The 13,607-nt window shown below is 38.9% G+C and overlaps 1 protein-coding gene across 1 annotated transcript in view; it reads right to left on the reverse strand.

Annotated features, from left to right (window-relative positions):
• Positions 1–582: 582 nt before the first annotated feature.
• The window catches only part of deptor (DEP domain containing MTOR-interacting protein), a 36,141-nt gene continuing 23,116 nt past the window's right edge, over positions 583–13,607 (reverse strand). The window contains exons 8-10 of the mRNA XM_061716470.1: positions 13,399–13,469; positions 13,089–13,193; positions 583–5,961 (exon numbers count right to left, since the gene is read on the reverse strand). Of these exons, the coding sequence (XP_061572454.1) occupies positions 5,833–5,961; positions 13,089–13,193; positions 13,399–13,469 (305 nt within the window). The 3' untranslated portion in view covers positions 583–5,832. The remainder of the gene's footprint in view (positions 5,962–13,088; positions 13,194–13,398; positions 13,470–13,607) is intronic.

Here is a 13,607-nt window from a genome sequence, read left to right on the forward strand (position 1 = left end):
ATACGACGAGAGCTGTGGAAAATAACGCGGCTCGTTCACACAACTGACTGCAAGTTAATTAAGTGCAATCAAGCAAACAATGTGAATTGTCTAAAACTTTCTCACATCTCAGATATTCCAATGTAATGGCTCAGGACAGCTGTTCTCAACTTTGGACTGTGGTCCTGCTTTTTCCTCCACTAAGTCAGTCTTCGTGTGAACAATACATGCATCACATTGTTGAAAGCGTTGGACATAGTAAAGCAATAAAAACAGGAAAGTATGAGACACATAAAACTGTTGCAGATGTTATTTTTTCTTGTCTTCATAAGATATATATTTGTATATTTCCACCTATCTAGTTCTTGGTTGGAAGTTATTGCCCTAAAATACAATGTTTTCTGTATTTAATTGGTAGTAAAGATGATTCACATTATGCTTTTGAAGAAATCTGAGACAGGAAAATGTTTTGTTTGCCGCTGAAGTGAAATATTACTTTTAATTTGCGTTGCCAAAAGAAATAGAAAGAAAAAAGCACGCTACAGAAATGGTGAACTGGTGGAACAAAAGGAGAATAAAATGCAGGAGATCTGGGAGGCGAGAGATATTAAAAATATATTTTATTAAACCAATAATGCTGCCACAGCAGGATATCTAAAAAAAAGAATACAGCAATACAAAGAAAGGCAAAGTTCAACTGTATTTCAGGCCTGCAGTTGTACTTCAATTATCATCGGGTAAAAACATTTTTAACCATAAGATCCCTGAAGTTTAAACAAGAAAATCACTGGCTGGAACAAGATAAGGAGATCTTGGTTTTACAGTGTCTGCTTTCTGTGTCTTCACTAAAAACAATTCAGCAACAAATATTTGCTACATTGAATCAAACCCAGCAGCCTGAGGAAGCTAAAAAAATCATGCTTTGTGCTTGTGCTGCTGCCATTGGCAAAAGGCGCATTTATCACATTTACAGAGGGATGATTGAATTAAGTTTCATACAAGTAAACTCTTTGAGCGACACCTCCCTGATACAAAACCGTTGGCTAAACCACCCCAAACACACCTCATCACTCACTTTGAAGTCTTTCAACCCACCATGAGGCCTTCAAGGCCAGCTGACTGAAGAAACACTGAAGTTAAAGTTTGAAGGCTTTGATACGGATATTCAATCTACTCAGACCCAAGGAATCAATTAAAATATTGCAGTTCTCAGTCTTGGTAGGAACCAGAAACATCCAGAAAACCTCAGTCAAAACTGTTGATTTGATCCTGTTTATAAAAAAGAAGATTAGATTCATCAGGTCTGAAAGGACTAATCCGGTAAGACTTGATTCAGCTTTTGATAAATGATTCATCACTGTCACGAGTTGCAGAAATTAGAAAAAAAAAACATTGCACTACTTTGCAGTTGGACAGTAAAGGCCACATTGGATTTCCTTTGAGGGCATGACTGCTGATTGAGTAAACTGGGTCATTTAGCCTTTAGTTGAACTGTTATTAATTAAAATATGTTTGTTTTTTCCTTGAGACTGGAAGTAAGAACAGTTAACAAATGCAGTTTTGTGAAGAAAGACCATCTGTATAATATATGTATAATAACTCAATAAGTCATATAGGTTTTGTATAATGGGAATGTGTGCAGAGTCAGATCAAATCACAATCTCAGAATCAAATCAGGTCTTTTTATTAAACATTTAAGTCTTTAATACATTACAACATCGTAATGAAACGGACTGTTATCAAGAGCCTGTATCGTCTTAAAACATTCAATCTCTGATAGCTGAGATAAAACAAACACACCGCTGTACCTGCTGAAAACCCATGATGACAGTACAAATCTAAGAATACCCTTAGTTATATGAGTCATTAAAGTTGAAATATAAAACTGATAACGGTACAATGTAGAAGAACGGCAGTGAAATACATTCTGTCAGATCGCTGCTCTTTATGTCACTGCTGTGCCGTTTAAAAGGTGATAAAATGATGATTGTCAGTAAAAGTGGACAAACAAGAATTTTCAATGGAAAACGGAGAATAAAAAAAAGAGTCAGGCATCCGCTGGCTGTGATTAGCAGCAAAAAAAGGTCATAAGGCGAAGACTTTCAGTCAGTTTTCACTTTTCAGTCAGCCTTTCAGACAGTCAGTGAACCCGTTTTCAGAGAACCCACCACAACCAACTCTTACCAATAATACATGTAAAGGATATTCTGTATATTCCCCCCAAAAACCCAACTGTGGCCATCATCAACTTTTTTTCTCCTCTTTTCAAAGAAACAACATATTCCAACATTTATGTTGTGTGAAGACGGTGAGCATTCCTGCGGCAGACAGATTACTTGTAATCTCTGGCTTTGTTTGAGAGGTGATTTGTATTACTACCCGGTTTTACTGAGATGTGTCATTTAGCTGTATGGAAAAGCCAAACAACAAACACTGAATAAGAACTACCAGGGTCTCTACATGGCTGTGTTTTTTAAGCAAAGCAAACCTTCCAACTAAGCACCAGCGAGCTTCAGATGAACACTGTTGTCAGTACTGCATGGCATCGTGTGCAAATATCATGGAGGAACTCAGCAATATGAAACTAAATGTTAAGAAGATCCAACCAGACGACGTTATCAACCACCGAGAAGATTAAAGGTAAGATGCATGAAACTATGCATAGTTTTTCTTCTCACCTTTTTCTCTACAGCGGATTGTGTTCTGCAAGTTGATTTGAAATGATTTTTTCTCTCAACATCAGAAGGCTCACTTTACCCTCTTCATTTATCCAGGCTTGGGACCGCCACCATGAGAGGGACAATAGGGGCAATGTGGGCTTCATTGTCCTGCACAGAGACACTTTGGCAGGTCATGGCTACAAACTGTTTAGTATAAAACCTTTTGTACTCACAAAGACACAAACCTGCACATGGATTTGTTTTCAGCAGATTAACATCTTGTTATTTTTCATAAATCTTAATCACTGGAAACTTGTACGCACGCACGCACGCACACACACACACACACACACACGCACAAACACAAACGCCCGATTTCCATCCCTAAATGTATCCATGGATCAATGGATTTAGACAAAACCCAAGATTTCATCTACACATGAAAAACTTTGTAGTAGGCATCACAACCTTGGCGTGATGATCAAAGTAGAGCAAAGAAGAAGCAGTCTTACAGAGAGCAAAACTGAAACGCTCAGTTTAGACTGTTTTATCAAAGAACAGAAACTAATGAGTGGAATGACAATAGCAGAAGCTTTTTCCACGGGTAAAAAAAAAGGGAAAAGTGTTGGATGGAGGCAACAAGTGCATCAGCACATCAAAACACAGCATCCCTGGAGCCAGATCTCCTCAACTCAGACACTAAAATGAAACCTGAGATGGTGGATGAGGAAATGTCTTTCAATAATACCAAAACAGCACACGTGCCCGCATCTATCTACAGCAACCATAATTAACGACAAGTCTCCATGAAAACTCATCTTTTTTTTTCCCATATGACCATCATACTAACATCCAACCTCCATGAAAGTGTTCATTTATATTTTGTTCCATTCAAACTACTTTATTTAGCTTAATTATCTGTTTGTGATGTATTTCCTTTTAAATTCTGTCACTATTTTTTTCATTTGTACCTTATGATATCTCTCTTAAGTTGTTTTAGTATGCATAGTTTGTCAAATGTGTACATAGTCAGCACACATTTTAAAACATTTCAATGACCAGTTTGTGTGTAAGAAATTTGTGCAGACACACGGTACATGCATCTCACCCCGGATGTGGAAACAAAAACTTCAGGGCCGCAGATCTACATCACATTTACAATCACTTATCAGATAAATCATTTCTATAAGTCAAGAGACAGAAGAAGTGCTGTGGATTAGAAGATAAAGCTAGAATAAGAGCATTTTTACACCATCCATGCATTTCACTGCCTCTGACATCTACACAAAAACAACAAATAGGACACATTTGAAGGTAAATTACTGAGTTAATCATATAGCTTGGCAATAATTCACGGTATGTTCACATTAAGTAGAACAAATTCACTTTACTGCATTGTTAAAATGTTCAGTAATGATTTACTTAAGATCTAACCTAAGTATCTGTCTAGTGACACACGTACTGGGGTTTTACCATAAACAAACAGGGAAACAGGATTTACTAAGAATTACAGACATACTGCAGGAACAAGGTGAAAATTATTTACCTATGCTTTTCTTTTTACTTAATAATCTGCCAGACATAATCCGTCTGTGTCGGCATGTCTGACAACACGATGGCACAGTCTATAAACAATCAGTTACAGTAAGATGTTTGTCAGAAATGCTTTACTCAGGAGAAAGGTTTTGCTTTAAGGTTCAACTCTAAATCATTTAAGAAAATGTTTTATTATTGGTGAAGAATCTGGGAAACAAAAACAAACAAAACACTTTTCTTACTGCTAGAAATCATAAGACATTCTGAGACTTAATTAGTAAATGGATGTTAGATATTCTTCTGAAATTCCTGTTCATTAAGATTGTTTTCTGCAGTTTTCTGTCGTCTGTGTTCGCAACAGACTTATATGTAGTTAATAATGTAATGTAATTACTGCACATTATTGGACAAAGATAATGATGTGGGTGGGAGACAAGCATTGTTAATTAGAAACAATTTATAGTGCTCCTTCTGCTTTTTCTTTTTTTTTTCTTTAACAATACAAACAGCACAAATTAATACACATCATTTAACTGTTTATATTTCTGGTCTCCATATCAGTTATCTTTGAAAACAAGTAAGACATTAAAGAAATCAAAGGTCACTGTGTTAAGTGATAAGTGTTAAGAAGCTTCTCGGTGCTGCAACAGGGTTATTTGAAAGATGAAACATCATGTGTTTTCCATGATGAGCCTTTTCTCCAAGCCTTCATGACACTGATGTCACATGAAGTTTATCACTTTACTAGCAAACTCCCAGCCTGTTCGGCATCAGTTTACTTGTTAGTTTAGGTTTTGATGTGTCAAAATCAGAAATCTGTTCTTTCTGCATAACACAAGTAGTCCTTAGAAGTAGAAAAACAATGAAGCAAACAGAATTCATATCAGGTATAAATGGTGCATTTTCCAATGCTGACCAGCAGAGGGCGGCATGGCACAGCCTGCTAACTCAGTAATCAGCTGGGAACTCCCTGAGGCAGATGAGAGGCTTAAAACAAGGTCACTGGACTTCCAAAAGAAAAAGAAGTCCAGCTGCCTTGTTGAAAGTCTTTGAGAGTTACCATGACGTGGTTGACCTATTTTACACCAGCTCACTGAGGCAGAGGTCACTGAATGTGTCCATGAAATATACAAGCCTATTTTTACAGTTTTACTTGTTCATATCCAGGTCCGTATGTCAGAACTTTTTGTTTTACATATTTTAAAGAATCGCTCATAATCAGAAAAAGATTTGAAATTCAAGTCAGCCACAAGCAAGATATACACCTTTTTACACCGCACACGAAGTCTGGAGCTTTTTGATTAAGTCTTACGGTCCCTCTGGGTGCATTAACACATGATGATCACATAAGTTGTGACTCTAATTTTTGACCCCCGTAGATTTAAAAAAAAAAAAAAGAAGACAGAAAATAAAAACGTTAAAACAGCCTGCACAGTGTCTCTGTGGGTTGAGTCATTTACTCAACTTGAACGCCCTCATTCTTAAACACTCCCTGTTTCTCAATCATCCACCTTGTCCAAACAAGAGAGAGTGCTGCTTTTCAAGTCACTCACTTCTCTTGTTTGAGTGATTTTGAGGTCAGGTAGCGAACTTTTTAATCCTCATGCTCTCGCTGCACGTCTGTTCTTCATGTATGAGGTTTTGTGTGGAAATCTTCTCAAACTTGCGCCTCTTCCATCACTTCCATGACGATTGTCCTGGGTCCCGTCAGGATCAAGTTGCTCACTGTCCGGTAGTCGTGACAGAGGACATTCAGTCCGTTGACGGACACCACAAACTGACAGACCTGGGGACAGACGGGCAGAGAGCAGAGGCACTTGATGTTTTGATTAAAGGGCTTTTAACTTAACACATTTCAATGGAGCAATACAAAGTATCAATGGATCAAAAAGCATGCAAATAAATGAAGTGTAGTGGCAAATAAAGTGAAACACTACACCCAAAAAACATCTTGCAGTAATAAAGACAATGAAGACATTAGAAAAAAAGTACTCTCCCCTAGTCCTATGTGTATGAAAATGATGTTGTGTGTTTGGAATGAAATGTACAGATGGATTAATGGTGGAGAAATGTATTATCCTGCAGTGCTTTATTTTATGCTTTTACTGATATTTTCTTGATTTATAAGATGCCCTTGTTCATTATTGAAATAAATATGTTTCTCCAGAGGGCACTGAGGGTTCATATTTTACTGCCAAAATATTAATATTGTCTGTAAAAAAACTTCTACTTGAGCACCTCTGACACTGACTCAATGCTTTTTTTTTATGTATAACAAAATAGTCTAGACAGGCAACACTGGGTAGTGAAAAAATTAATCAAGAATTTAAAATTATTATTTTCTTAATAAAGGAATTATTAATCAAGCACATGATTGTCTGACAAATTGGTTATGCATTTTTGCTGAATTGATTCTTTATGAAACAGATCTGGAGCTCAATATTTCATTGTTATTTCATGAGGTTTTCACAGCAGCACAGCAACCTTTACATCTTCAGTTGGGTACTTGATACTTAAAAGATTATGTTTCGATGGAACATTCATCTGCAATCACAGCTGATGATCTTCAGCAATAGCTGGCCAACATATAAAGTGTCAGTGAGCACACTCATCACCCCGGAGTGGTGGTGTAAACGGAGCCAACGAGAGCCACGTCCCAGTCACTCTGCAGTCACGCCTGAACTGTGCCTTATCATCGGTTTACCACCGCTCCAGCACTGCAGGCACTGATAAAACCAAGAGACCGAGCATGTGCTCCTCTTAAATTATTCAGACTTTTAGGATATTTTAAAAAGGTAACCTGGACATTGTTGGAAAAGGGTTTTCTGGGAAAATCTCCACAAATGTCTTTACTTCCGAGTCTCTAAAGAAACTGTAAAAACGATATATATTACGTTTATCAGTATAAAAGAAAATAGCTTCCTGTATCTTGGAGGCTGTCTATATCTTCTTGTAAACTGTTATACACACGCGTTTTCACAGCTAACATCATTTAAAATTCACTTCCAATAATTTTGTAAAGCTTAACCCAAATCCCAACCTCCCACATTACTTAATAAAAGGTTCAATAAAAAGCTGAAACATCCGTTTTCCAACTTCATCCCCACTCATGATTAAGACTAGAAACCTTAGCCACGGTCCTGGCGTGACAGCAGACCCTCGTTGGCACGCTAACACTCGCACAACTAAAATAGCAATCATGACTTGGTTCACAACCAAAAACCAAAGGGAACAACTAGAGAGATTTGATTCCTCAAGTCCAATCAAATTCAACCTTTGCAACCTTTTAAATTCAGAAAAATTAAAACAACTCCTCCTTCAAACGTCCTCCTCTCCCACCTTTTCTGCACATTCTCAAACAACCTCATGTCTCCTCTAAACCTCTCCAATATTGTGTTTCCCCTCTTTCTTAATCCTCACCCTGATTGTCCTGCTCCGAGCTTAGCCACTGTTTTCTGTCCCTATAAACTTAACCACTTTCCCTGTCTTCTTGCCCTAAACTTAACCGAAGCACATCTCTGTTTTCACTCACTTTCACTCTTTGAACTTCCAGTTACGCACACGAGCCACAAACATAAACAACGGAGGAATGGGTATCTTCCTTTCTCTACGCAGCCTGACGGATGAGTGAGGTAACCGAGTGCTTCACAATTTCGAGTACAATTAAACCTTAACCTTATCTCAGCCATTACCAGTGTATGCCCGATCTTAACTCATGCCTCAGCTCTCATGCAAAGCAGAAACTCTGATAGTGTCCTTCTATCTAATGAGGACCAGGCTTTGGCTGCTAAAAAGGATTACTGGTCTCATAAAAGTTGGTTAAATATGCCATAGACCCCGAAATAAAGAAACAAAAACAAGAACACACACATGTGAACAGAAGAGTCCTATATAGCTGACTCTTGAAAGTTTTCAAAAAGCTCAGCAAAAGGTTTAAAAGTATGACGAATGACAAATAAAAACAAACTATTATTACATCCAGGTTGCCTATAAACCCACAAAGTGCAGACAGATGCTTGGAGATGATGAAAAGAATGAAAGAAAGATCCGTGCAGCCTACAGGTGGAGAGATACAGCATATAACACACTAAATCACAGGAAGCAGCTATTTAAACCTGTTGCATTACAGCCTGATTCTCTAATGCAACAGTAACGTCCAAATCACTGTGTTCAAGCATTTGTCCAGAAATTACCCCTAAATGTTTTCTGGGAGTCTTGTGAGTTTCTGTAAAAAAAAGCCTAAAATGAGCAGAGTTAGTAAAAGGAAACACAGATTAAGAGTAATAGAGGAAAGGCGGAAGAAAAAAAAAATTCCCAGAGCTGCACAGGAACTTTAAACTGACTGGGATCAAACCCAAACGTCTCCCACCTACGTCACACTACTTGAGGCCTCTTCTTCACGCGTCTCTGAACTTAGTCTTCTTCCTGACTTCAGCTCGTGGTGGCCATTAAAATGACAGAGGGAGATAAGTAAACACCCTACTGTATCTAATTTGCATTAAAAAGTGCATTAGATGTGGTCCAGGATGACTGTTTTAGACGGTTACATAAGGGCTCAGATCCTTTAAGAACAAAATAATAATAATGATGATGTCTCAGTGTGCAATGAAAGCACAGAAATATGCAAAGTTTGAAAGGATGTGAATGTTTATTGGAAAAGCCTGCTGGTGCATTTTACAACCTGCAGTCGGAGTTCAGTGGGTGTACACACAGCTCCTTTGGCCCTTTGCCTGGACTGCAGGACGAACACTTCACAAGTGTGGTAATCCCTCCCATAGAGTGTGTTCCTGACTCCTTACATATCAGTAAAACTACTCAGGTGAGGTTACAATAGAAAAAGGAAATAAACTTGTTAGGTTGCAGCACAGACTGCTGCACACCAAGAATTTAACTAAAAGTGATTAAATCAGCCGGCGATGCATTCAGTGTGACTGGTCACAAACACAAAGACATGGCAGGCACACTTTATGACTGACTTGAATATGTTTCCATGGTAACACCAGTAACAAAAGCAGAACTGATATTTCCACTGACTGTTTCCTCTTTCAGTGCTAATACTTTAACTCCTCCACAACAAACTCCTTCCTCATTTTCCACAGAAATTGGCTTGTATACAGTAGCTCAAACAAATCTGAACTGGAGAAAGATAACAGTTTTCAGGATGATATCATGTTAAGTAACCAACACATTTCATAAAAGTTAATCTCTTCATTATAACACCATTATCAGACAACAGTTAAAAGATCTGAATTTTACATTTTCCACATCAAGTTGGCTACACCGCGTTGTACAATGTTCTTTTTCTACCTTGCAGTCTTTCCCGTCTCATAGTCCCCTCCTCCTTCATTATGTGGTTAGAGTTGCTATATTGTGCATTCCCAGCATTCCTAGCTGCTGCTGTTATTGAAATACCTTCATGCCAGCTGTGGTAGCAGAGCCACGATGACCCTGCTTTCCTTCTCCTTAAATGTTTTAACCACCCACGACATTTCTGTTGCTCTGTTACGACCCAGCTCGTTGGGCTGCAACAGAAAAAGGAGTCTGAACAAACAAATCAAGTGAGTCAAGGTTTTATTATTAAAAATTAACATTATGAAGCCTGAAGAGCCCAATGCCAAACAACATACTGTAGCAAACAGCAGCTCGATAGGTGAGCCCCGTGTGACCCATGCCAGGAAAGTTGTATCCACACCCTACAGGTGCAGGCATGCATCAACTCCTGCACTGGTGCAGCAAAGCTAGCAGGAATGCACGGGGCATAATACTACCCTCCTCAAAAGGATTCCCCAGGAATCCCACCCAGAGTGAGCCAAAGCCCCAAAGCTCTGACCTCTCCACAGAGCAATCAGGCCTGAATAACAGGGATGGTAAGAAAAGAAAAAGCATGGAGGGCAGCAGCTAAAAAAAAACAAAAAAAACCACCTTGCAAGGCCATACCGACTGTATTGCTCAGCTTATTACTGCCACAATATTCAAATAGTCTAGTAGAGCAAACTTATTCTAGACACAAAACCCCAAAAAGAACATTTGTGATGGGCCAAAATGAACAAAAAGGGAGACTACCCAGACCAACCCAAAAAAGGGTTGTAAGATCTGGTGCCCTTCCTCTACCAAAAGCCAGCATGAAAGCCAAGCCTGGCAGAAACAAAGCTGCACAAACAGGACGATGAAACCCATCAACAAAAGTTTGAGTTAAGAACAATTTCTACCAAAACTTGGTGACCTATTGTGACATGTGCAGACACAGAAATAAATGGCATGAGAGCCAGATGTTTAAGAATTTCCCTGGCCAACAATGGATGTGCTCAATTATGAGCATCAATTTAAAAATGAAACCGTGACCAAAACCAAAGCAAACACAAAACAGCCACAAGCTACTTAAGCTACTAAACAACCCAGAAATAGCAACTAGTGCTTCAAATGTGAACCGGCAGCTCAAATGGTTAACATTTTTGTTTCTCTATCCCGCAAACAGTTACAAGATCCATGAGAATCAATGTAACATACATGACCAACTACAAATTCAAAGTCCAAGCCCTAAACACAGAGATCACTACTAGTGTGGCTCACTACCACAAAGCTACCGTCTTCACTAAACTCGTAACATCTACAAGTGATCCAACCAAAGTCGGCCAACATTGACACAAAAACAAATAAAACACAATAGACTCATCTCATTATCATACAATCATCCGTGAATACCATGTGCACATCAAACATAACATGAGCAAACCTGACACACCAATACGCTACATACTGTAGCTCACCTAAAGACCATAACATAGCTGCAAAACAACAGAACATTCAGCTTCTCAACAGCCAAACACATCCGTAGGACAAAGACTGTCAGAAGATCGGCCCAAAAGACCTTTAAGCTAATGCAACACAAACCCTTAAAAACCAACTGGGGGAACAGTTTATGGAAATACCGCACTCAACATACACTATAAATGTTTGGGACTGGTCCATTGACTCTATAACCTTCATAATCTAATACACACACACAAAAAGTTCAGTCTCCATAAAAACTTTTCAAAACTTCCTGGACGAGCCCCCAATTATGTTACGACCCAACTCGTTGGGCTGCAACATAAAAATGACTCTGAACAAACAAATCAAGTGAGTCAAGGTTTTATTATTAAAAATTAACATTAAGAAGCCTGAAGAACCCAGTGCAAAGTACAACATAGCAAACAGCAGCTAGATTGGTGACCCTGGTGGGACCCGTGCCAGGGCAGTTGTATGCACACCGTCACACCTGCAGTCAATGAAACACGTATCCCCATGCATGGACTCCTGTACCGGTGCAGCAAAGCCAGCAGGGATGCAGAGGGGCATAACATGCTTTTATAGCGACTCTGCTTCCATTTTGAAAGTCCTGGTTCAAGCGTGAACTTCAAGAACCATCAGTCTTATTTATTGTATATATTGCCTCCTGAAAACCAGACATTTAAAGAAACAGCGTTCAAGCTTCTCCCAAGAAAGGACAAGAGACTAAACACAAAAGTGCCAGTCTCTCCATACTGCAAACCAGTGATTTTATTTCAACACTGTCAAGGTTAGTAGTCAAAGATGTAGCAATAAAATCAAATAGCACATGGAGCTACAGATAACATGTTCTCACTCTGTTCTCAAGTCAAACAACTCTAATATACAAATAGTTCTGCTCACGGTTGCAAAGAAAACATACAGTATTTTCCTGAAAAGTGAGGACGTCTTAACTGAACAAAATTGTATCGTTGAATATGAATCATACACAAACACAAAAATTCAAACCCTCTTCATCTACCATTTAGTTCTTTAGGTTCATGTATAAAGGAACGATACCAACTTCCAAAGCTAAGGTTTTATACATGAGCACGTCATAAAAAAACAAACTCATGGAATCTTAACAGGTCATACAATTAGATAATTATAAGCTCACATGAATAGCAACATATTACACATTATACCGTATCAATATTTAGTAAAACCAAGACTAACTACATTAACAGTTTTACGATAAACTGAATAAATCCCATCAGTCTCATCACAGCATCAGGTCAAGGCTTGGACTCATTGCAACACTGGGATTTTTTGTTCTCTTTTCACCCGTTTTGTTGAAACAGTATCATTGACCTGTTGCATGACCCAATTCCAGCAACGTTATAGCAGTCAGACAGTCTCCAATCTGATACAAGAATCCTGCACTATACTAGAAGAGTATGCGGTCAACTCTGTGATTAAAAGGTGTTGAAATCATGCAGCTCCAAGTAACCAAAATCATCAAGACTCCACCATTCTGCTCCATGGCTGGTATGAGGCGTTTCCACTGTTACGCTGTGCTCGGTTTAGTGTGTTACGGTCAAACATGTCCACTTTGGTCTCGCCTGTACAGAGATCATTGTTCAAGCACTTTTATGGTTTATTCAGGGACAAATTTGCAAACCCAAAGTTGTGCTTTTTTTCAGAGAGAAGAGGCTTTCTCCTGGTAGCACGCACACCTAATTGCTCCAGAGCAGCAGCCTGCCAACATTTCTGCTTTTACAGAGGTGATAACACTTTCCGATAATCAATCAATCAACAGCATTTGATTACCAGTAGCTGGCTTTAATTTACCCCTCAATTTCTATGTCAACAGTAAAAATGTAGTTCTTTTAATCACTAACTGCTTTTGCATTTTTTACTTATTTTTTTTTTAAATTAACAACGACGAGGTATAATATGTCATGCATTTTCATTTATCTGAGGTTGTATTTACCTAATTTTAAGAGCTGGTAAAAACCAGGTGATTTTTTTTTCCTTTCAATGTTGTTTTGATATGTAATGTCTTATAATTAAAAGAGGATGTAATATCTTTTTCACACAACTGCAATGCAATTCATTAAGATTGTAGGGGCCCAGGATGCTTTCAGGGCTCTCCCCGGATCTTACCTTCATACCAGCGGCAGCTGCTGGTCCACCAGGATCCACAGCCTGGATGTGACAGGGTTTGCTGCCTCGTACCACGAAGCCCCAGCCCACAGCATCGCCAACAATCTGAGGAACAACAGCAACAGATGAAATCTGACTGTTCTGAATCACAGACGTAAGTAAGTGCTGGATTCTCAGATCATCTCATGTAGCTGGTATGTAAACCTTCCTGCTCCAATTTGTTTCACCATTATGCTCTTCTGAAAACACCGGGAACGACCATTTGTGCTTTTAAATGTGTCTTTAAATCTAGAGAGAGAGAGACTCCTACAGTGAATGTCTTCTTTGCAAAAGCTCCTCCTGGTGTCTGCAGCTCCTCCGGGCTCACCTGCCTCTTCAGAACTGTAGAGAAACACACACCACCACAACACAGTGTTTTACTGCTGTAACAGTGCTGAGCACACGTGGCAGTACAGTATATATGTGAATGGACAAACAACACGTGGCCAACGGCAGCAGGCGTGAGCATGCTCACACACC

The sequence above is a fragment of the Cololabis saira genome, chromosome 3 (assembly GCF_033807715.1).
Source record: "Cololabis saira isolate AMF1-May2022 chromosome 3, fColSai1.1, whole genome shotgun sequence".
NCBI lineage: Eukaryota > Metazoa > Chordata > Actinopteri > Beloniformes > Belonidae > Cololabis > Cololabis saira.